At 33.5% G+C, this 24374-nt stretch overlaps 1 protein-coding gene across 1 annotated transcript in view; it reads right to left on the bottom strand.

Moving 5' to 3' along the window:
• v (Tryptophan 2,3-dioxygenase vermilion) overlaps nucleotides 1-20532 on the bottom strand; it is a 38375-nt gene extending 17843 nt beyond the window's left edge. The window contains exons 1-3 of the mRNA XM_089644672.1: nucleotides 20325-20532; nucleotides 8901-9046; nucleotides 6704-6837 (exon numbers count right to left, since the gene is read on the bottom strand). Coding sequence (XP_089500798.1) covers nucleotides 6704-6837; nucleotides 8901-9046; nucleotides 20325-20341 — 297 coding nt within the window. The 5' untranslated portion in view covers nucleotides 20342-20532. The remainder of the gene's footprint in view (nucleotides 1-6703; nucleotides 6838-8900; nucleotides 9047-20324) is intronic.
• Nucleotides 20533-24374: the final 3842 nt, after the last annotated feature.

Here is a 24374-nt window from a genome sequence, read left to right as displayed (position 1 = left end):
GTGTTTAAATCGATCAATGAATTGGCCCCACCCTACATCTCTGAACTATGCGTCCCGGAAAACACTGGTCTGAGGCAGTCAACTCTTAGATCAGCAACATCAGCAGCTGTAGGCAGACTGATGGAACCTAAGCGCAAGCCAAATACTAAGTTTGGTGATCACGCTTTCGGAGTATCTGGGCCGAAGGCTTGGAATAAACTTCCTCAGGAACTAAGATCCATAACAAGTCCAACAGAATTCAGGTCTAAACTAAAATCTTACCTTCTTAAGCTGTCATACCCTTAAATTAAATATACCATTCTTAAGAGAAAGTCCAATTATATCCAATTTTCCAACTATGTCCTAAATCCTGTATCTAAATTTCGCTAATAAACAATTAGTTAATGTTAATTAAGCGTTAATCTCTAGTGACCCACCAGGTAAGTATTGTACTGTATATTATCTCCATATATAGTTAGTAATTACATAGATCATTGTAGAAATGTATTATATATTTGCACAGCGCCCTTGAGGTGATTTTGCACAAAAACGGCGCTATACAAATCATCCAAATATTATTATTACTATAGATAAATGAAATGATACAAAGAATGCAATGCAATCGCAAAATTTTATGCAGCCGGCCATCACCAAACCCTTTCTCTCCTATGGATAGTATAAATAGTTGTAATGTGTCATGTCAGTCGCAGCCAACACTTTTATGTAGGTAACAACTAGTAACCTGATATCCGATACATTCCTCCTAAACCTTTTTAGTGCTATTGCCGCTGGTTTTTCAGGAGCAATGAACCGAGCTACCGGCTTAGTGACAGCACTATTAAATTATGCGTGAAAAGTGTGTTAATGCTACTACTCGTAGATGCCAATAGAAAAACACTTACATTAAGCTGAGGCAAATTTTAAATTACGTCCTTACGCTGTTCGCTATACGGTTGAAATTACCGGATCACGACAACCGCCTTACTATAATTAGGCAAAAAACTCGACAATCTTGCTATGTGTTGACATTTGGTACCAAATGAAGTAATTATTTAAAGCAACAGCAACGTCTTTTTTATCATTGATGACGATAAAAAAGACGACAGTTCTACGGATGTGTGTATTATCTACATATTTTAAATGAAAAAAATATGGCGACAAGACTCTAATAATGGGGGCTTGCTCGACGCTTACATTTTGATTATTTCTGGTGAACCTATTACTAAAATCTCAAATGTTTCTATATAGAGGGATCCCCACGGACGTAAGTTATTTATATTTAAGTTTAATAAAAACAGGACCTTATGATTAAAATATTTTATGTAGATGGTTTAAAAATTTTATAGAACGTTTTTCATTTATAAAATTGCGGTAAGCACCGGATTCTATTTTTTATGTGATGACTTTGTAAATTCCTGCGGGATCCCTCTAGAAAAATTTGAGATTTTAGTAAAACGTTCATCAGAAATAATTAAAATAAAAACCCCACGGAAAGATTAATTTTCTAGACCTGCTAAGGCAAAGTCGACCGTAGATCTGTCCATTACGCCGTGACGCGCGTCTTATATTGTTTTTAGATGGGTTCGTAGTAAACCATCTGAAAAAATAAATCGTAATTAGAAAATCCGACAATTTTATGTAAAACTATACGTATATAAAAAAATATCCCTGAAATTAGGCAATGATGTGTTCTACTCGAATATTTTATAAATTTATCTTAATATTATTAATTTATCAAGAATCTCTTCAAATTATTCGTATTCGAATTGACAGGTTTCCTAATAAACTTTCAGTCAAACACGAGCGTGTCCGTGTACAAATTCTTCGCATTTCTTCATTGTGTATTATCAGTACAAACGCAGGTGCATTAACAAGCGTTTAGATATATTATAAACGCACTAAAAAATATTAGGAAACGGCACGTTATCCCGTTTTTCACAGGATTTTAGTAAATCGGCAATACTAATTTTTATCCCTGCGTAAGCGAGAATATCTTCTGCACAAACGCAGTAAGTATAAATAAATATATTTTTTAAAAAGCAAATACGTCAATCACTTTAATTAATTTGATATTTGAGGAAAATTTAAAAACATTTCTTATCTTCCCACAAAACAGTTCACGGTTCACGCGCAATGACCACATAAACATTGGTTATGTTCATCGATATATTGAACTACTATGGTTATCTTATTTTCATTTGGATTAATTGTCTATAACGCAACATGTGTTTTAAATTAGTGTTGCGTGCTAATCATTAAGCGAAATAATACATGATTTAAGATTTTCACGGCCAAAAGTATTTTTGTTATTTGTTTTCAGGGTGTATCGGCAAGTACCCGACAAACTTTAACCAGCTATTCCTCAGCACATTTGGAGTAAAAAATGTTAATGGCGCTTTGCTGTCCGGTAACATTTTTTTCCATTAAAAACAAAAAATAAATAAAAAAATCCACACTCCGTCACTGTCATTTGCATTGTTTCTCGTGTTCAACAGCTGTTATTAGCAAGTGTGTCAAAAAGTGTCCTCGCTCTTTCGTACACACTAAATAATAATAGTTAAAAATGAGACGAATGGTGCCGTGCCATTTCGTTGTGATTGTAAAAGCGCGCCAACGTAGGTACGTACGTACATTATTCAACGAAACTCGAACAAAATATTGCCAGACGGGTTTTCAAACTTTGACAAAGAATAAAACATTGGTGACATGTGGTGAAAATATGAATAATAAATTTTTTATTAAAAAAAACGTTACCGCACAGCAAAGTGCGCATAACATTTTTTACTCTAAATGTGCTAAGGAATAGCTGGTTAAAGTTTGTCGGGTACGTGCCGATACACCCTGTATACACAAGAAATGAGATCTCTGGGGCGTACAACCTCTACGAATTAGAGAAGGAATTCAACACAAGCTGGAATGGACATGTAGAACAAATGGGTGGAGTTTCGGGAAAATATCGAGGCCGAATAGAGTACAGTCCTGGGCGCGTGACTGCCAAATTACAAAGTCAGTGCTTTCGCTAAGCAAACTTCACTGTTTAAAATAATCTAATCACTCTGTTTATATAATAATTAACCGTAAGCATGATGAAACAATACGTAAATCAGTAGTAACAACTTTTTCAAAATCTAAATAAATTTCGATTCGACTGGTCAGTGGATGAGTTGGTATCGCGTCTGGGTCCCACCCAGGCGTTGTAAGTTCAATTCGTTGTTTAATTTCATCCATCATAAGAGATTTTTTTTAAATATTGGCAGGTAATTCGTAACCCGGGAACGTTAGTCTTACTTCGAAAAAAAAAATTATAATCGCCGTCATTTTCAAACTGTCATTGATAGATGGCACTGATTTAATCACGTGACACTTCAAAATCAGGCGCCCAGACCTGTACTCTAGTCGGTCTTGGAAAATATAATGATGAAAATATAGTGACATAAATACAATGTGATGTATAAAACATATAAATAATGATGAAAATATAGTGACATAAATACAATGTGATGTATAAAGCACATAAATAATGATGAAAATATAGTGACATAAGTACAATGTGATATATAAAGCACATAAATAATAATGCAAATATAGTGACATAAAGGAATATAATAAACATACAATGCTATGTATAAAACACATAAATAATGATGAAAATATAGTGACATAAATACAATGTGATGTATAAAACATATAAATAATGATGAAAATATAGTGACATAAATACAATGTGATGTATAAAACACATAAATAATAATGAAAATATAGTGACATAAATACAATGTGATGTATAAAACACATAAATAATGATGAAAATATAGTGACATAAATACAATGCGATGTATAAAACACATAAATAATGATGAAAATATAGTGACATAAATACAATGTGATGTATAAAACACATAAATAATGATGAAAATATAGTGACATAAATACAATGTGATGTATAAAACACATAAATAATGATGAAAATACAGTGACATAAATACAATGTGATGTATAAAACACATAAATAATGATGAAAATATAGTGACATAAATACAATGTGATGTATAAAAAAGAAAAATAATTTTGAAAATATAGTAACGCGCATAGTGAGTGTGAAACGTCTCAGGCGCCAATCAACGATCGAGTGCATCTAGTATTTGAGTCGGGTCATCTCAAGAGTCGAGTCATATACAAGTCGGATCATATACAAGTGTGTATGAATGTAAATTAACTGATAATAATGTGTTTACGAATAAATGGTTGTCAATCACTTCCCTCTCCCCTTTCACTGGCCGAGTGTTGTCAACTGATCCCTTCTAGTTTAGTGGGACTTAGCGACAGAAGATCCTTCGCTTCCCCGACTTTGCGCCAATATTAATAAATATCAACATCGTAACTTACGTGGGGTTCTACGAAAATCATATTATTACTTCAGATACTTGCACATTGCATTGCACTATTCTTAGGGGGCCTTTACAGCAAAGTGCCTAAGGCAAGTGTGAATGAATAAATATTTTTTTAATAATGAAGCAATGTGAGAAGCAATCTTGATTCATTCTCAGTAAAATGCAATTGCTAACTGTCACGAAATTACAAGCAACTGGCTGAAGTCCCTGACATTCCTCGCTCAAATTTAAGCTCATCAATCCCGCCGGGGAATTAATGACTAAGGGCTATTATATTCATCGAGCGATGAGGATTGTCGATATTATTCATTGACGATCAATCTAAAATAGTCTGGAAGGTAAAAGATTTTTAAAATGTCATTCAATTAATGTCAGACAGTTTTTTTTCAACGGTTAGTTCGATTAATTTCTATTCATTAATTTCATGAAGAGTCCAGCAAAACAGATGCTATTTAAAATATGTATCCTCGAATATGGCGCCATTCTGATTGAAGTGGGGAACTTTATCAAAAGTCAACACGTAAATGACATTTTGAAAGCTCTCGGTCTCCCGATGACAGTAGAGAGCCTAGATATACCACTCACGTAGACAGTAGTTTTGTTGTACAAAGAAAAAAGAAACACATTCCTCTATTAAAATCATAGACAGTACCTAATTGGGATATTGGTGATATCTAGACTTACGACCCGAATACGGATTATGTTCCAAGCCGCTCTAAACTCGACATTCCAACCAAGTTGGGCTTAAAATAGTACTGATTTACCCTGCCATAAGTTTGGGTACGCACTACGTTATTTATTCATTTTACTTTGCATTTCGGTGGTTTAGGATCACAGAGGCCTATCTACGAAAACATTGAGATAAATGCAATTAAAGATTGGAGTGCTTATATGCCCTCATGTATGCCCAACTGTATATTTTAAACGACTGTATGTACGAGATAGAGCCTCGTGTTACTAATAAATATGATTATGGGATTACCGAAACCAAGCTTAACTGAAAACACCAGTTTTTGTAATTAGGCCGCTGTGATTCTAAGCCCCTGATTTGTTTCATCTCGGTAGTGTAGGCACTTGGTTGGTCATTGGTTTACACAATTTCATAAGGTTATCTTTGAAATAAGAAAATCGAAAGTAAGCTAAAATCTTTGTTTACGACTTATTTGCTGATCTGGAATAAATGTATTTATAATTTTAAAATATGCATTGTCTGTTTTTACGAGACACTTAATAATAATAATAATACTTGGATGACTTGTATAGCGCCGTTTTTGTGCAAAAACACCTCAAGGGCGCTGTACAAACTTATAATACATTTCTACAGTGATCTATGTTATTACTTAACTATTTATGGAGAAAATATATAGTACAATACTTACCTGGTAGGTCACTTGAGATTTGACACTTCTCCTATAATTTCCTAATGCTTATAATTAAATGTTTATTTAATACTAGCTGTACCCCGCCACGCGTTTCTGTGGCTCAGTCTGTCTGTGCAGATAGAGAAATAATAGCGCGTGTTGCTTTTACGTCCAACAGATGGCGCTATTTAAAAAAAGCATGTTTGTCCAATAGATGGCGTAGTTTTAAAAACTACCTGTCATAGGTTACATCTATATAATATATGTATATAAAAACACACGCGTATTCGAAATCGGATCGAAATAGAATCGTAAAGAAATCTTTGAAAAACTTTCGGAGATTTAAGATTTTGAACAAACGAACACTTAGGACGGGTTGTTTCGGAGAATTTGAACAATTCATCAAATTTCATCGTTCATTTTAGGGTTCTGTGAAAGTCCTATTCAAGTTCAGTTTTTATATCATTATAGGCTAGTTGCTTGATAGAACTGAAATAAAAACAGAACTCGAAAAAATCTTCCACAGAACTTGAAAATGAACGTTGAAATTTGATGAATTGTTCAAATTTCAAAGTTCATTTTCGGGTTCTATGAAAGTCTTATTCACGTTCTGTTGTTGTATCATCATAGGCTAGTTGCTTGACAGAACTGAAATAATAACAAAACTTGTTAAAAACTTTCACAGAACTTGAAAATTAACTTTGAAAACAATTTTGTCCTAACAATTTTATTTATACGTATAGATTATCGTGTTGCATTAGAAAATCTGGTCCTATGACGTATTAACATGAATAATAAATTCATATAAAAATAAACATATTTTAAAGAATACCTAATTAATAATGAATCATTAGCTTGTCATATTCATTTTGGACGGTTTTCCAGAAAGCTGCTTATGCTAACTAGTATTTAATTTGCTTTGGAAAGGGGAAAGACGAGGGAAACAAAATGAAAGTTGATTTCTGTTCTTACCTTTAGAATGAGTACAATTCTGTTGAGTCTCTTGAGGACTTCCATGGTGTGACTTTCATCCAGGACTTCAACGTCAAATAGCACCCTGATTGAGTCCAATTCGAAGATGATTTGCTTGAACCATAACTCGTAGGCTGAAATGTAATTTTTTCATGGTTTATTGATGCGTCCAGGAAGAGCTTTAAAAATATTGGTACTGCAGAACTTCAACAATATAATCAAGGCAAAAACTATCTTAATATCTTAGGGTTAGGCGCAGAATTACGCTAATAACTTTGGTAACTTCCCACAAGAGGCACTGAAGACAATCATTTCACTGATTAGCATTTCATCTTCGGAAATGCTGTGTGTTGGTGCACATGGGTGTGTAGGCATATTTTAGTGAAAACTTGGGTAGAGGAACAGAAACACTTTTAACATACATGTCTACATTTTTTTAAATTTCTAATCCAGTTTTTTCTTATGCGCATAATAAATAAAAGTCCACAACTGTCGGAGTGATTGCGAATATGATACCTTAATTAAGGTATATTGAGAGATGAGGAAGAGTAAGGTTGGTAAGAATGAAATAAATATATAATACTGCGCGCTCCACACGCTCTTCTGTTCTATTCAAAGTGGATCAATGCGAAACAAACTGTAAACGAAATTCTTGCTTGAATAGACCATTAATCACGATAACGTGATAATATTGATACTATAAATGTGGACATTTTCAATTGCGTGCTGAGTAATAATAATGATTTGTGAGAGTGTTTTTCTGACATGTTATGAGTAAATTTTCTGTTGTTGTTTATAAACGGTGTCCGCAAACTCGTAATTCAAGCCGGAAACTGTTGAATCTATATCATGTAGAACCCAAAAAAACTTTCTTTTAAACTTATTTTTTGGCAACTAACGGTTTACGAATTTTAAAAGACATAAACCTCCTAGCCATTTAAAAAATTACAATTTATTCGAAAACGAAGCTCAAATTATACCATAAAATCGACTCCAAATGTAATATAGATTCACCAGTTTTCCGCTTGTACTTCGAGTTCCCGAAAACCGTCTATAATTCTGTTATGAATTTTATTTGTCTTCTTATTATATTATAATATAATGGTTTCTGTTCTTTATACTTCCGTTCTGATCATTCTATTCATTTCTAGTAGAAATTTCTAGTAGAACACAAGGAGGAAATCTATAATTCCAGTACTTTTTTGTCACAAAACGATCAAAATCTGAGGGGGTACGCGTGACGAAACGGCGTAAGTTCTTTCAGAACCCGCCGACCAACCACAGAGCGTTTAAGTCACTTACGGTTTTAATCATTTTTAAATGATTTATTAATTCTACGCATAATTATATAAAATAAAACTTATGTATATATTTTTAATGATATATGTATTACATTATTAACCCTTCAGTACTTGCGATGTTTTCTGTGTATTTCATCTGCTATACTTATATATTTAATTTTCCGTATAAGCAAATGCTGTTTTAGAAACTAATAAGTAAACAAATATTACTATTTCTAAATAATAAAATTTTAATATCAAACATGAAAAATGTTTTATCCCATAATTGAAAGAACTCGATATTTCGAAAACACGTTCGTTTTGTTTGGGGAATTCGTAAGAAAAATGTACCTTAACTTTAATCTTATTATTAAAAAATTAGAATTCTTTTTAAAGTTAAGCCGATAGATGATAGCGGCGCGAAATACGGATTATTCATTTTGGCTATTTTTAAGATTTTTTTAATGGATTCCAGTATAAAATCATAAAAATAGCCAAAATGGTTTTATACTGGAATCCATTAATAATCCATTTTGGCTATTTTTATGATTTTAATATAAATATATATGATAATATTAGAGGCAAACTGGAAATAATTATTATTTCTCTTTCTAACTTTAAAAAATTTGTTATTTAGGCTAGGGTTTAGTGATTCTTGTGAATGAATGATCAAGTTGATAGATCAAGTTGAGTGATCGAGTTGAGTGATCAAGTTGAGTGATCAAGTTGAGTGATCGAGTTGAGTGATCAAGTTGAGTAATCAAGTTGGGTGATCAAGTTGGGTGATCAATTTGAGTGATCAAGTTGAGTGATTATGTTTCTTCTTGGTTATATTTTCGGTTTGATGTAAAAATGATAAAATTGAAGTGTTGATTTATTACATGAATGAGTAAATAATAACGATATTGGTTGTTAACCTTGATGTGTGATGATGAAGAGGTGCTCGTCGTGCACAGGACGGTCCGAAAGCGCCGAGAGCATCCTCTGCGCGTCCAGCACGCGGTCCAGCTGCAGGTACTCTGCGTACAGCATCCCACCCTCCTCCCCCTCACAGCCGTTGTCCCTGAAAATAACAAACAAACACTTTAACACAACTGTGTCAACCTTAAACTCGACCATTTGGCATTTCATCTGACTGTAAATTAGTTTGTACGTTCCGTTACCGGTTCAAAATGGCGGCCTTGTTGGGTACTACTTTTGTATTCTGCCGGAGTTCGCACGGTCGTGGTTCCAACTACGAGCTGTCAAATCGGAATAGTTAATATTGTGGTACCTAACGGCCTAACTTTCTTCAAGCTTGAATAAAGGATTGTCATTTAGATGACTTTCTTACATAAACTGTTTAATATATTTTTATTTAAAAAAAATACAATAAACATATTGTTAATAATTAAGTAGGTACTTAGACAGGTATTTAAGTATTATTTTTTGTTTAGTGATAATGTTTATAATACAAGGTTTTTATGTATTGCACAAAGGATAACAAATTATTATAAACATCAATTACTCGCCTGAAATATCCATACAAATTGAAAATATCTGCGGGGTAAAAATAAATGCCGCAGACGGGATTGAACCCGCACCTTCTGATGTTACTGATTATTATTATTATATATAATTATATATATATATATTTTTTTTTTTTTTTTAAAGAAAGACAAACATTCCCGGGTTACGAATAACCCAACAATGTTTGAAAATCTCCTACTACCACCACAGAAAGCCGAAAATGTATGTATATATATATATATTTTATTGAATTATTTGGTGGGTTGAGAATAAGCCGACGTAGCTTAGTAGACCAGAGCACCTGACCGGACATCAGAGGGAATTTCATATAATTAACGTTTTGACATTCAAAAATAACAAATATTTTATTTGGAATTCAAAAACTAGAGTTAACGAGAAACTTGTTAAAAATCTTTCAAAATTATTTTTTTATTATATGAACGAGATAAAAGTGAAACTACATTTTTCTTAGGACTTCCTCAAACACAACGAATGTGTTTTCGACATATCGGTTCTACTATTTTTTCTACGATTGTAATGAAAAATCAAATAAAAATGTGACAAAATTTTTCACGTTTGAAATTAAAATTTTATTATTTATAAATAGTAATGTTTATTTTAAAGCAATATTTTTTCTGGAAAATTTTGTGTAGCGAATTTTAAATACACAGAAAACATTGCAAACTAAACAAAAGTGTTGAAAGTACTGAGGGGTTAAATAAGTCGTTTATTACTAAATATTTTCACAACTATAATAATGTATTGACATTATACAATTTTTTTGTTAAATTTCTACATCTACCATTCGTATTTACACATCTTCCTTTCAAAACTCATGTGTATGTTTTTACCCCCTCAAGGCCTGTGTTTTAGATTTTGTGCAGCTGAGAAACAATCATTACTCTACAATATGAGTTGGTTATCAATTGTGTAGGGTTTGAGACACGTTTATTAATAAGGCCCAAAATCTTAGATTATATTGTTTACACTTCATACAAAATACTATAATAAATTGGTCACCGTGAAACAGGTTGTTGCCTAGTTTGCTGATTCAATGTATAAATGTCTTGTAAATGTCAATTAAATACCCTGTATTTTATAAATAAATAAATCATTTCCAGTAATCTTCTACTTTTTGAAGGCTTACTATGGAGCATTTAAATAAAAATTTTGTAGTTGTAGCGCAGTAGAAAAAATATTTTGACGTAAAAAGAGGTACAAGCGCCCCTTGAAATGTCCGCCCTAGAATGTTGCTTAGGTTGCCAAGGCCTAAATACGACCCTGGTTCATTCTGACCACTAATATCCGTACGTGTTACGTGATGATAGCTCATTCATCGGACTCACTACTAACTTGTAGCATACTCGTTTTTACGTATTTAAATTCCAACACGTTAGCATTTAAGTAAATAAGTTATTATACAACTCATGGAGGTCCATTCACGAGGACAAGCATAGGCAGATGTCCATGAGACATTAAGATATACAAGCGATAGTATTTTGAATGCGTAATACGTAATAACTGCCTCAAGGTGTCTGACACTACCAAACACGTGCATTCAATCATTTCCTTCTACCAGGCTCAGTGGTAGTTTTCTCTAAAGTGCTTCTGTGCCATGAACTACAATGAAAAATATAATTAAATACAGTGAAACCTCTATCTACCGTTTTTGAAGCGACCAATTGACAAAAAAAACGACGAACAATGTTTTATGCCCATCGCTGCGTCAAATTTCCTTAAAAACAAATTAAAATGATTTAGCTAAACCTTATTTTTTACTGGGAGGATTTTAAATTAATTCAAACTTTGTATTTGTCTTGTTTCACCGGGAAGGTAATTTGTATAGTTTAGAAGCAAAACACTGAACTTTCTTTGTTCAAATGTAGTCCAAATTTGTTTGAACTTCGGTAGATATTTTTTGTTTTTAGTTGCGTGTTTCGAGTTTTTGAGTATTTTCGGAATATTTACTCAAATTTGTTTTTAAAGAGGCGAATTAAGATTGTCTTGGCGTACATTTATTAAGAATCTGAATCCTCGACGCGGGTATAGGCTTTTTACTTCTAAGGTTTTTTTCGGAAAACATTTCCCTAGCTTTTGTTGGAAATTAAACTGGCTCTACTGTCTATGTTTGTTTTGATTCCTTGATGTTTGATTGTTTACTCCGAAACATGCAGAGTGAACACTCAAGACGCATAGATGACAAGGATTTAATGCCATCACTTTTAATGACGAATCATTGGTTGGTTATGTATTTTCCGCTCATAATGTGATTTTAACACAGTTTTATGTTAAATTTCGCTAATAGAATTACGACTAGATTGCGATACGATCACGGCCGGCCCTAATCCAAACAGAGTCTGGTTTTGGCGCCCCTTGTCCAAACCAGTTGACTGTAGGCTTAGGTGGGTTATCATCATGTAGATCACATCCTGAATTTTGTGCATTTTGCCCCCGATATAGGTATGAGAAAAAAAATTCCATTCATATAAATCTCATATAACCAAAATGCGGAGAAAAAAAGCCTAGTTTTACCCCATATGGTTGTTCTGTGAACAGGATACTTTGCTATTTCATCTTGTTTAATAAAACGAAACCACAATTTCCTCTCACGTCATAAGATGTATAAGTAGATACTTAAATACATATCCACTTAATTTGTTTTTCACTTAGGGAATTATACAATTTGTCCTGAGATATCTTTCCATCCAATGCTTTTTTCTAACTTTCTTTAGGCCAGTACCATAATATTGATTATTCCGATTGGACGGCTCGTGCGTAAACTCTGGTGGGATATAAAGGGAATATCCAACAAGTTTGCCTACTTAAAACGAAACAGGAACGTAACAAATAAATTTACAGACAAATGAAATGCCAAATGGTCGAGTTAAAACGGGACTTTGCTCCGCTAAAATAATGTCAGGCGAGCTTTTCGCACTGCTTTGCGTATTGCAATTTACTACTGTAAAAGGAAGCTATGTCCTTTATCACAAATTAAAACGATTGAGATATTACAATATAAATTTATATCTTGGGTTAGTGGTAAAAATTAAAAATATCGGGAGGATTAGCTTTTTTTTTGTTTCAGAAGTCCCAACTGCTCCCAACCGTCTACAGCGAGTGAGACTATGGCATCACCATGTTGAGTATGTTGTGAGGCCGAAAGTATTGAGGAGGGAAGGAGATAGGAAAGAGGAAGTTTGGAAGAATCTGTTCACCAAACACGGCGAAAGGCATTTCTATTAAGGCGATGCCATACGTAGTAATGCAAAATCATGTGTTTTTGGTTTGAAATGTTTCAGATGCTTTAATTAAATACTGCGAGTAGAATACATCCTTGGCCTTTGAAACAATCGAGTGTTTTTTAGATAAGTCTTTTTATAAGCCCAGAAAAAAAAATGTAAAGGCCTATGAAAACTGCTTTAAAGTTCAAAATCTCCTACTTACGAACCCATTTGCGGTTATAATTTTATTGTATAATGTGGAAAAGTAAGTTATTTATAAAATGATCGAAAAAAAATTAAATATTTATGCCAGAATATCCACAAAATAAAATAAAAGGCACTTTTTGGTCATGTTTTTTTCTTGCATAAATCAAAACAGCTGGATGGTGTTAAGTGGGAATTTAAACCTTATCGCCATCTACGTAAGGGTTGTTATTGATAGCGGCTCAATTTAAAATATTACACCACCTAGTGCATCGCCTTAACGTTTCATTTCTGAATTGTGGTCAGGGCGATACTGAGAGAATCTTCCACAAGAAGAAAAATGATCATGTTAAGAAAGTGACAGCATGCGAACTTCCTGATAAAATATTCGTTACTCAGAATAATATCAAGAACACGTGTTTTTTTCCTAATATATATCTTGACGGAATGCTACAATATAGGTATGTCAGTATTTGTATGAACACTTGTTACGTCCTCATAAAACTTTCGCGTTTGACTGATACTTTGTTAAGAACTCTTACAATTCATTCGTTATAGGCCCACAGTCATAATTTGATAGATTTTTAATAAGTTAACAGCATTTCATATCAGAAAGCTTTCTCCATGCACTCTGCAACGTTCTGCAAGTATACTGAATGTTATTTACTATGAGTGATTTGTAAACTAAAATAAATTAATCAAATAAAATTTACTTGCGCACGCCGGGAATGATAGTATGAAGCAATTATTTGAACGCGGTAAAGTAGCAAATCAATTGATGTTTTTTAACAAAAATATAAATTTAAATTAGCATACCTATATTATATAAAATATATTATCATATTTATATAATTATATATTTAATAAAATGTTTATATATTTCATACCTTCATCTGTTATTATATCAAATGAATATTAATACATAGCGTTATGCAATCCTTATTATTTTCTGCGCAGCCTATTGGAAAAAAGCTCGCGCGATTACAGAGTCGAATCAGAAATAATTACATAATCTACATTTTAACCTCTCGGGCCTCTAATAAATTCTGGTCGGAATATTCCCGCTTCGCAATAATATATATATATATATATAGAATTTCTATACAATGAATCAGAAAACTAAAAACTGTTTTTAAAAGGTGATAAAATATGCTATCTAATTTTATTGTTAGAAATAAACATATTATTTTTAAAATACAAAAATTCTGAATACAAAAATAAAAAGGTTTAAAAATGGTTCACTTTACATTTGTTTATTTAAAATTAGGTACTTATAATGAAAAAAAAATGCACACACATTTTATTAGACAAATGTATTACAAACGTTAAAGTTTCATATATCTTTCCAAATTGCGATCGAAATCTTTGGTTTCATGGAGGTGTATATTTTAATTCTTCTGTGTTCAACTTTTAGATTTGAATATAAAGCGTGGTGTTTTCTCTTTAAACACAGTATAGATTATATTTATGACAGCAAGGGAGACAACGATTTCTATGGGACCCATATGAGCTGTTCCCCAATGCGAACAAATTAGCCTGAGAGGCTAAAAATCTGTATCAGTATTTTGATCGTTTGTGCAATGGATACTTAAAGCTTCTAGAAGTATCTTTTATGGAAAGCCATTACTCTGTTTATGAATATTTTTTCTTATCTTAACAATAAAATAGATGGTCGTTTGTTTGAAATCATAAAAAAAAACTCTCGGGCTTTGAACTTTTAGGTCATGAAGTTATCAAGATGTTTCGGCCGGAATTAAGCCAAAAAAAGTATTGTCAGATTACAATGGCGTTTCCATAATTATCTGTCAAATAAATGAAATATATTTATCCGTTTAATACATAAATAAAAATGCAAAATCATTAAAGTAACGTCTTTGAATACCTAACAATAATTCAACGAAATCAACTCCAAAACAAAAAAACTGCACAAAGCAACAAAAATTCTCTATGCGTACCTACCGGTGTCACGAAATATATATAATATAGTACTGCAATTCCTTTCAATTGATTACTTAATAAAATATTTTTGTTGCTCTGTAAAAAACAATGTTTTATTTTATCAGCTTTACAAAACAAACTAAACTAACACACTTTTTACCAACACTCCTACTTGTAAATCCAAAGAAACGACATTAAGTTTATTAGGTCAATCTCCTTTATGATTTATTCCAACAATCTATATTCTTTTGGTTACTTCGGCCATGTAAAAATCTGACACATTATCACCATCTTGGTTTGCGTTCTGTTTTATATCCACGTTGTACATCATCTACAGGGTTTTCCAATAAGAGGTGTTATTTTGATGGTCAATCGTAAAAGATCATTGGTTTCGTTGCTTGTGTGGCACGTATTGCCGTCTTGTTGAAATTAAACGTTGTCCAGATCAATACCATCCAATTCCGGCCATAAAAAATCATTAATCATTTCTCGATAGCGCAATCCATTCACCGTAACTGTTGCTCCAGCCTCATTTTCGAAAAAGTAAGGTCCAATGACTCCGCCGGGCCATAAACCGCACCAAACAGTCACACGTTCAAAATAGAGAGGCTTTTTAACAATAACTCTTGGGTAATTCCGAGCCCCAATGCGATAATTTTGACGAAGCCACCGAGGTGGAAATGGGCCTCATCACTCAAAATGATTTGCATTTTATTCACTCAAGTGAATTTTAATAATTTCAATGCATTATTAAAGCGTGTATCGTTCCATTTTTATTAATGGCGTAGTTTCTACTTGTCAAATGTCAAAAAATGACAGCTTCAAAAGTAACATCTACCGAAATAGCGGGCTATTCAAAATAACACCTCTTATTGGAAAACGCTGTACTAGTTTTGATGTTGTTTATATCAGGCGACCAGTGTTTAGCGGGAATTCAATCTTCTTGATTTCGCCCGACATAGAGATGGGTCGCCTTAAGATTTCTCTAAAGATGTATTTGACTGAATGTTTGCTGCCACAGTTTGCCCCTGTGGCAGTGCGCCAATGTGTGTAAGCGATCCCCAAGCCTCGGTTCACTGCCTAACGAGTGGTATCACCCACTCGACACCCCCCACACCTCCCGACACCCGACACCCAGCACCCGGAACCCGGCAACGACCCGTCCTACGAGACTTCCATCACGTAGGACACTACTGAGTAGCTTTAGTAATCTCATTGGGCGAAGTTGTGAGGTGGATTAACAAGGGATTTAATTGTGTAGGAGGAAGGGAAATGTCATTTATATTGAGTAGGTATGTCATTTCATTTATATTGAGTAGGTATTTTCAGTGTGTTTAGGGTCTTGATGAAAACGTAACATTTTTTTTATATAGAAGACGGTTGACGTAAAGTTCCCATAAACACTTGGGCCATATACCCATTGTGTTATCTTCCATTTTACCTCATTATTTTAACAGTAATCCGGTCCGTTTTATAAACTTCACTAGGGTTGTCACTGTATATGTGGCTATGTCTTCTGATTCTACAGTGTGTCTTCCCAGGTATCTGAGCTTTGTTCCCAACAGAGCGGGACATTGGCACCAAAGGTGAATTGGAGTCTCTTCATCCTCTTCACATTTCCTGCCTCTGTTGGTGTTTTCCACCCTCAACAACTGCATGTGTAACACATTTGAAAAAAATAAATATATGCATTATTTATACCAACTACACTAGTAATGAGAATGTTTGCCTTTTAAAGGTAGCTTCATTGTTCTAAAAATGTCGATATCCGAATTGATTCTGTTCAACAGCAAGATAGCTCTCGTCACAGGCATTACCATTGGCAAGTTAGTTCTACATGCTGGGAGAACAGTCTATCCTGTCGGCGATATACCAAAATCATAATCATCCACAAATCAGACTGAAGAAATGTGTAGCAATGTGTACATCCCTCCTGACCCGTAGATAGTTCATTCTGAGCATACCCAAAAGAAAGTCGGTAGGGTAGAGCCACGAGTAGTAACTCACTTATAAAACTTCCAAAAACTAGCGCAAGCCGAAAACTGGTGAATCTACATCACATTTGGAATCGATTGTCAAAATTGGTTGGTATCTATTTGAGATTTTGTTTTCGAGTAAATCGAGTCATAAGATGCATTTTTTTTAATAGAGGTTAATATCAGCTGTTTAATGTCTTTTAAAATGTTTTGAAGCGTAGACCCAGCTCAGACCCGCAGAAGGAAAATGGAAAAAAATGTATCGAAAAAATGTTTTTTGGGTGTTTTTATTTTACTTTAACCCCACACAGGAGACCCTGAGGTAAATAATTTACGGAGCCTATGTCATCTTGGGGATGCTTTGTAGAGGGTCTTTTAATGGAGAGAAGGAGAGGAAGTTCTGGGAAGGAAAAAGGTATGAGGGGTGGGTAGGATTCTAGAGATCAGTGTGTCCAGGAGTGACGGACGAATGAATATACCCCTCTCGCTCCGGCGTAAGAGCAGTTGGAGAGGTCAAAGGGTCTCCCTAAACCACCCTTTCCCGATCTGGTACGCCACGCCTCATATCTCAACCGATGAACCCGGGCATCCCTGCTAAATCACCAAACGTAACGAACCACTCGGTGTGACCTATGACATATGTGTTGGTTATCCAATTTAATGGTTCCCGGGTGCAGCGGTACCCAAAACCACCTCCCAAATTACGATGTGGTGAAAACTGGTGAATCTACATGTGATGATAGATTGATCAGTTTCCCGCTTTCACTACGAGTTTCCGGACACCGTGTATAGGTATGTACTATATTTGCAAAACATAAACGCAACATAAATTTGTTTTTAATGTTGTGTAAACAAACTTGAGAGTATTATAATAAAATACATGTGTTTTTTTTTATTCGCTGACACGGAACAACAAATTTAAAAAAAAAAATAATAATTCGCCCCAGTAAATCACGTATGTTGCGGACCCCGCTGTTTTATAGTTATACGCCAATAGAAATTAGCCAATAAATAAAACTTGTAGATTAAAAGGAGATTGTTTTAAGCAGTAAATACTAACTTATTTACACACGAGATTATAAATTAAACCACATAATTATGTGTGATTGAACTTAAGATAAATAAAAATTTTTAAATAATCGATTGATATTTGTATAGTGGAAGCGCTCCACAAATAATTTCCATTTCTAATAGATTCGATTGAAGTAATGTATTATTTAACGATTAGAAATGTTTGAATTATTCAAATAATCGACCGGTTTGTGATAAATAACTCAATTATAACCCATCACAAGAAAACAAGAAAAAATATTCACTTCATTTGCATATTGCGTAAGAGATGTTTTTTGGTAAAATCTCGATGCGAGCAACATTTTCAATCATCATTCTTTCTGGACATAAAGCAGGCTCTTAAAGACATATTTTTTTTGTTTTTTACTAACGCACATGAACTAACCGTAGCCAGTAGAACTATGGTATCCCCAATTAAATTATTCAGCACTTCGGAACTCTAAATGGTTCTCTATTGTAAAAGCATGTTTAACCATAATGTTGCATCATTTGACATAAATGATTTATTTATTTTTCGTCACAAATTTTATTTGACCGTATGGTTTGATTACCATCATTTGGGTTTTGGGAACATCGTTTCAGGTTTAGGTTTTCAGGTAATCAAAAATAATATTTTTCTTCGTCAAAACTTAAAATTCACATGCCGCCACTTCCAGAGCTCTTAGTTTTATACAATTATTGTGTAGGTACTGTTATTTCATTATAAAAATTACCACATTTTAGTTGAATCTTTTTCAATTGATCTATGAAGAAATAAAATATTATTGAAGAAGAATAGAATACTTATAAATGAAAAATAACAATACACAGAAAAATAAAAATTTAATGGTCACAGTTAGGAATCGAACCCAAAAAAATCATACAAATAAAAATCGGATACGTTTATCCGAGACACTGTCTAGGTTATAAACCACTTTTATTAGAAACTTTGTAACCATATATAAGAGGTGCTGCAAAAATATGGGAATTAGTTGCAAGATGATATTGTTTATTCTGAATTTGAAATATTATATCGACAAATATGACGCTTAAAAAATAGGTCCCAATGATTGAGTAGCTAAGGCCCCGTAGTAAGCGTTCAAAGATGGTTTGAAAGGGAGATATGGAAATACGAATGTTAGAGGGAGCGGGGTAATATTAAAAAAATGATAATATTTAAGCGAAAATGGTGAAAATATGTAATAAAATACAACTCGTTTGAAATAGAGCAAAAATCTCTACACAAATTCTTTAGTAGCATTTTAAGATACACTGTGATTTTTTTAATGCCTATACCATATTAAATAACAGAAAAAAACGTGTTATAAATAATTTTCGGACCTTAATTTGCGATGTTTTTCTATCGAGGCAATTTCATATAATTAATGTTTCGGCAAAACAATTTTTTTTTTCTTTATTCGTAAAATATATTTGTAAAAGAGTTTTTTACATGCTTTTCGACTACCACACTAGACACATGTCCGTATTACGGTAGTCAAATGTATAGATATTATCTTCAAAAGTAACATATATTTTTTGTAAAACTTAAAAACAAAAAGAGTTACTTCGAGAAACTTCTTTTAAATCTGTAGAAATTGGGTATGCGGGTTCTCAAGACGCCTGTGCAAGACAAGAGATCTTGGGTTCGATTCCTAGTTGTGACCGTTCTCTTTTATTTTTCTGTGTCTTGTTCTTTTTCATGTTTCGTTTAAATTTATTAGTATTAGCATCTTCTTCAATGATATATTACATTAAATTGATGGGTAAATCTTCAAAATGAAAAATTTGTCACCAAATATTTTTTAAGCTGGTCTACTTTAAATACAGGTTGAGCGAAATGGGTTACCTAATAAGTTTCCAACAACCATCAAACATAATAATTGTGGCTGTATATGCGTTAATGGTTATTTTCAAAATTTGAATTAATTGTGTGAAGAATTCAAACAAGTTCATGTCTATAACATAGTGTTTTTCCCAAAAAATGATTTAAAAAAATTATTCTATATCTGAAATGCGTATTTCTTTTTTTTTAATTTGAATGATTTTTCAAGGGTCTGCACTTTTCAATTTTCAATAAAGCGTTATTTACTAGATTTTATGAAGGTGTTAATTCAAAAGATAAATTTCTGACCGTCTCTCTAATTATTCGACAAAAAAATTATAATTATAATTATAAACAAAATGGAAGATATTTGTTTCTGAAAGGCAATGGTTCTTAAGGCAAATTGTTTATACCTAAATACTTTCAGTTTCACAAATCGTACAATAATTATGGAATGCATCCTGTGATTTCAGTTAATTAATAAAAAGATGTGTATTTCCGTTGTAACCTTTCCCACATTCTCATAAAGGGCGCATAACGAAAAGGCGAGGTAAAATGTAGCTCTAAGTAACAAGACCACATTTTAAATTAAAATAATTTTATATCAAGCGTTGAACTCACCTCATTGGACACGCCATTTTATCGAAATCCCGACTCTTTATCAAAATTCGCGAATCTCCTCGCGCCGAGTCGATTAAATCTCGAGTGAAATCGAACTATTCGCACGCATGCGCTATTCAGCAGTGAAAGATCGACCGAAACTATTCACTCAAACTTTACTACTTTGTGACTGAAGCCTTATTCGAGCGGACGGGCGAACGATAGGCGATCCTAGGTCTTACTGAAAGAAGATACCTCGTCACTGTTGGCATTAGCGGGTTCTCCATTTCCTAATCGACAGCTCAGGGGTGACAAACAAACGATAATGTTAACATCGATGGTAACTAGAAGTTATTACGATTAGGGTTTGCAATCCCGCAATCCCGCATCCCGCAAACTCGCGGGATTACAGCAATATTCGATCTCGTGGATTTGCAAGATTGAAAAAGCTGATTTCTCACCAAAACATGCTGTTTTGATTTACACGTGCTTACGATTAACAATAATAGCAGTGTATATAATAGTGCTAGGAAAAAGAGCATGGAATGTATTTTGAAGAAAGAGTTGGCCATTTTGAGAATGGAGCTATCAGTGGGAGATATCTCACAGCTTTTTGTCTGCTCTGCCTCTGATCTTTGACGGTCTCCGAGGTCAAGGGGTAAGGCTCTTGAAGGTTAAAATCCCGGCGGGCGCAAGTAAATTTTATTTGATTAATTTGTGTTATTTCATTTTTATACTTGATTTCTTTACATATACATCGCAAACCAACATCGGGGCATTATCTACCGTTCTATTGTGACAACTCCAACAAAGAATCACAATTCTATACCCCCGTTCACCGTATACAAAATTTGGGTAGTGACTATAATAAGATGTTGTTGATATATTCAACACACCATTCACCAAATATAAAAAAGTTATTACTCAATTTATTTCAGAACGAAGAACATCAAATTTAATATAATTTAACTATAGAAACTACGTAGCTCTGTTTATCTTACCAATGTTTTGTAATTTTCCTAGTATTATATTTTTCCATCTTGTGTGGTGGATTGTTGTTATAGAGGTTGTATTTTATTTTGTCTTCTATTTTCTTTTAGATTTTGTTTTTTTGATTTTGCTTTGATTTTGTTGTGCTTATTTAGATGTTCTTTGTAATAAATAAAAAAATAACATGTAAAAGTTCAGCCGGGCGTGAAATTAGAAATAAATAAGTAAATTACTAATTTAATAAAATAATATGTAGTATACTTGTGGCAAGTTCCAGAGTGAAAGATACTCTCAGTATCTCGCTGGTGTTAGACCACCATTCAGAATTGAAACGTGGCTTGAAATGGCTTTGGCCGTGTTTGGTGACCAGATCTGAATAGCCAGGCACTTCCCCATCTTCTTCCCCTACCACATCACAACATTCCCCAATTGGGGATGCCACAGTCTCCTGGCTCCAGACGATTGGAAGCTGTTGGGACTCTTATGCGGTTTCACATAAAAAAGTCCCACCAGCTTTTGAAGCGTTTTGCAGTACTAGGCTTTTTGAACAAATTTGGTGGCAAGACTCTCCATAGTGTATGGTATTTATTATCTTTTTTTAATCTAATTCATCTTATTTACCCCTTCAATGTTTTTTAATAATTTTACTGGTACCAAACAAAGATGATTGATACAGAATAATAAAAAAAAAACTGATAAAAATTCCCTCAGAACCTATGTCATCTTTGGGGATGGTGTATGGAGGTTTTTTTAGGGAAAGGAAGGAGAATATGTTTAAAGAAGAAGAAAGGTATGAGGGTGGTAGGATTCTGGGGTCGATGTCTTCAGGTGTGACGGACGTATGAATCCATCCCTCTTACTGCAGTGCTAGGTGATGGGTCCGGCTGGGGAGGTCAAAAGGTCTCCCTCAACCAGTCTCTTCCCATCCGGCCCACCACGCAGTAGGTGGGCAAACCCAAAAGTAGTAAACCAGTTAGAGTGACCTATGGCAGGGGTGCTAGTTATCCAATAAATGGTTCTCGGGGTGGCGACACCAATACCCGCCTCCTAAATTGTAAGAATTATTTTATAATTTAACACACTCAAATCCCGCGAGACTTCTAAATTACATCCCGAAATCCCGCGAGATTTGAAAAGGGTGCGGGATTTACAAACACTATTAACAATTTACCCGGTGTCGGCTGTTGTTCTGCCAAGCGAGCGACTTAACTTTGGCGTTTCGTTAGTTAGTAATTATGACTAGTACATATATATTATACCAGTATATAAATTATGAGCTTGTTTTATAAGGTCAAATGGCTTAATATAACATAATTAAATAGGAGAATCTTATATAACTAGAAGACCAACTTAAATGGTGTCCTGGCTTGGGTTGAGATGGTTTTGACTAAGCTCGCATCTATAGGTACCTACTTTCCATAAAAGCTTTTCTGCGACGTAATAAAAATAGTTTGGTTCATACAAACATGAATTTATGCAACCATTTCCAAATTCTACATTTTTGTTTTCATTTTAAAAATTCAAATGTTTCTGTAAAAAAAATTGTGAACGCTTATTTTATAATATAACAAGTAGTTATGTGAACAGTAAACCTTGTGTTTTCAATTTTCTCTTATTTAAGAAATCGAAACAAAAATTTCCTGTGAAATCTTTGTAAGTAGGTACTTAAACACCCACCTACTTAATTATAATCCATATATTTTATGTTACACGTTTTATTTTAAATAAGAAATTATGTATCAATTTGTCCGAAGTGAGGTCACACGGAGGTCACTATCTATCGTCATGTTTTATTAATACAGACATGATATAAGATGTGCTGTAGAAAATGAACTGACAGTTAAGAGACCTGTTTTCTGACTTTTGCACTGGGTTAGTAAATATAGTCAGTATAGGTAGGGATTAGTAAACTGCTAAACCCAGTGCAAAAGTCCGAAATAGGTCTCTAACTGTCAGTTCATTTTCTGCAGCACGGTCTGTATAAATAAAGATGGCGGTGCAGTATTAGTCCAGTAACCATGTACATCAGACCTTGCGTATCCGCCAGTTTCGATTTTTTGGTGAGTTATTTATGATATTGGCCCAATGTATAATCCAAGTTTTCGACTTAGAGCGCCCAAAGCAACATTATCAAAAATCAAAAAAACCACAAATATTTCTACCTTTCTTAAGTGTTTGGCCATTTTAACCCTGAAGGACGAGTTTTCGAATAAGAAAGTCCAAATACACACGAAGATTTCAAATTTGAAAAAAGAATCTTTTCTAAACACAGAATTCAGGTCTAAACTAAAAACTTACCTTTTTAAGCTGTAGTATCCTTAAATTAAATATACCATTCTTAAGAGAGAGTCCAGTTTTATTCAATTTTCCAATTATGTCCTAAATCCTGTATCTAAATTTCGCTAATAAACAATTAGATAATGTTAATTAAGTGTTAATCTCAAGTGACCTACCAGGTAAGTATTGTAATGTATATTATCTCCATAAATAGTTAGTAAATCATTGTAGAAGTGCATTATATATTTGTACAGCGCCTTTGGGGTGATTTTGCACAAAAACACCGTTTGCAAATCATCCAAATATTAATATATATATAAAGAATGCAATGCTATCGCAAAAATTTATGCATTCGGCCATCACCGAACCCTTTCTCTCCTATGGATAGTATAAATAGTTGTAATGTGTCATGTCAGTCGCAGCCAAATCGTTATAACATAGATGACTGTATAAATGTATTATAAGTTTGTACAGCGCCCTTGAGGTGATTTTGTACAAAAACGGCGCTATACAAGTCATCCAATTATTATTATTATTAAAACAGCCACCATCTTGACAGGGAAATGGAACGCACTAGCAAATTTATAGACAGACGAAATGCAAAACAGTCGAGTTAGCACGGGACTTTGCTACGCACAGAAAATAATTTCAATATACTTTAAAAATTATCTGCTTCTAATTTTATTCATAATTTTCATATTTATATATATATTTTTTTTTAATATTATCACAAAGTAATAAAATAATGTTTAAATGTGAATATTTGTTTTATTAACGGTTTATACATTTTTTTATCTAGAAAAA

Source organism: Hesperophylax consimilis, chromosome 21 (assembly GCF_061612785.1).
Source record: "Hesperophylax consimilis isolate HC1 chromosome 21, BYU_Hcon_1.0, whole genome shotgun sequence".
NCBI classification, from domain to species: domain Eukaryota; kingdom Metazoa; phylum Arthropoda; class Insecta; order Trichoptera; family Limnephilidae; genus Hesperophylax; species Hesperophylax consimilis.
Note: the sequence above shows the minus strand (reverse complement) of the source record. Positions and strands in the feature narration are given on the sequence as shown.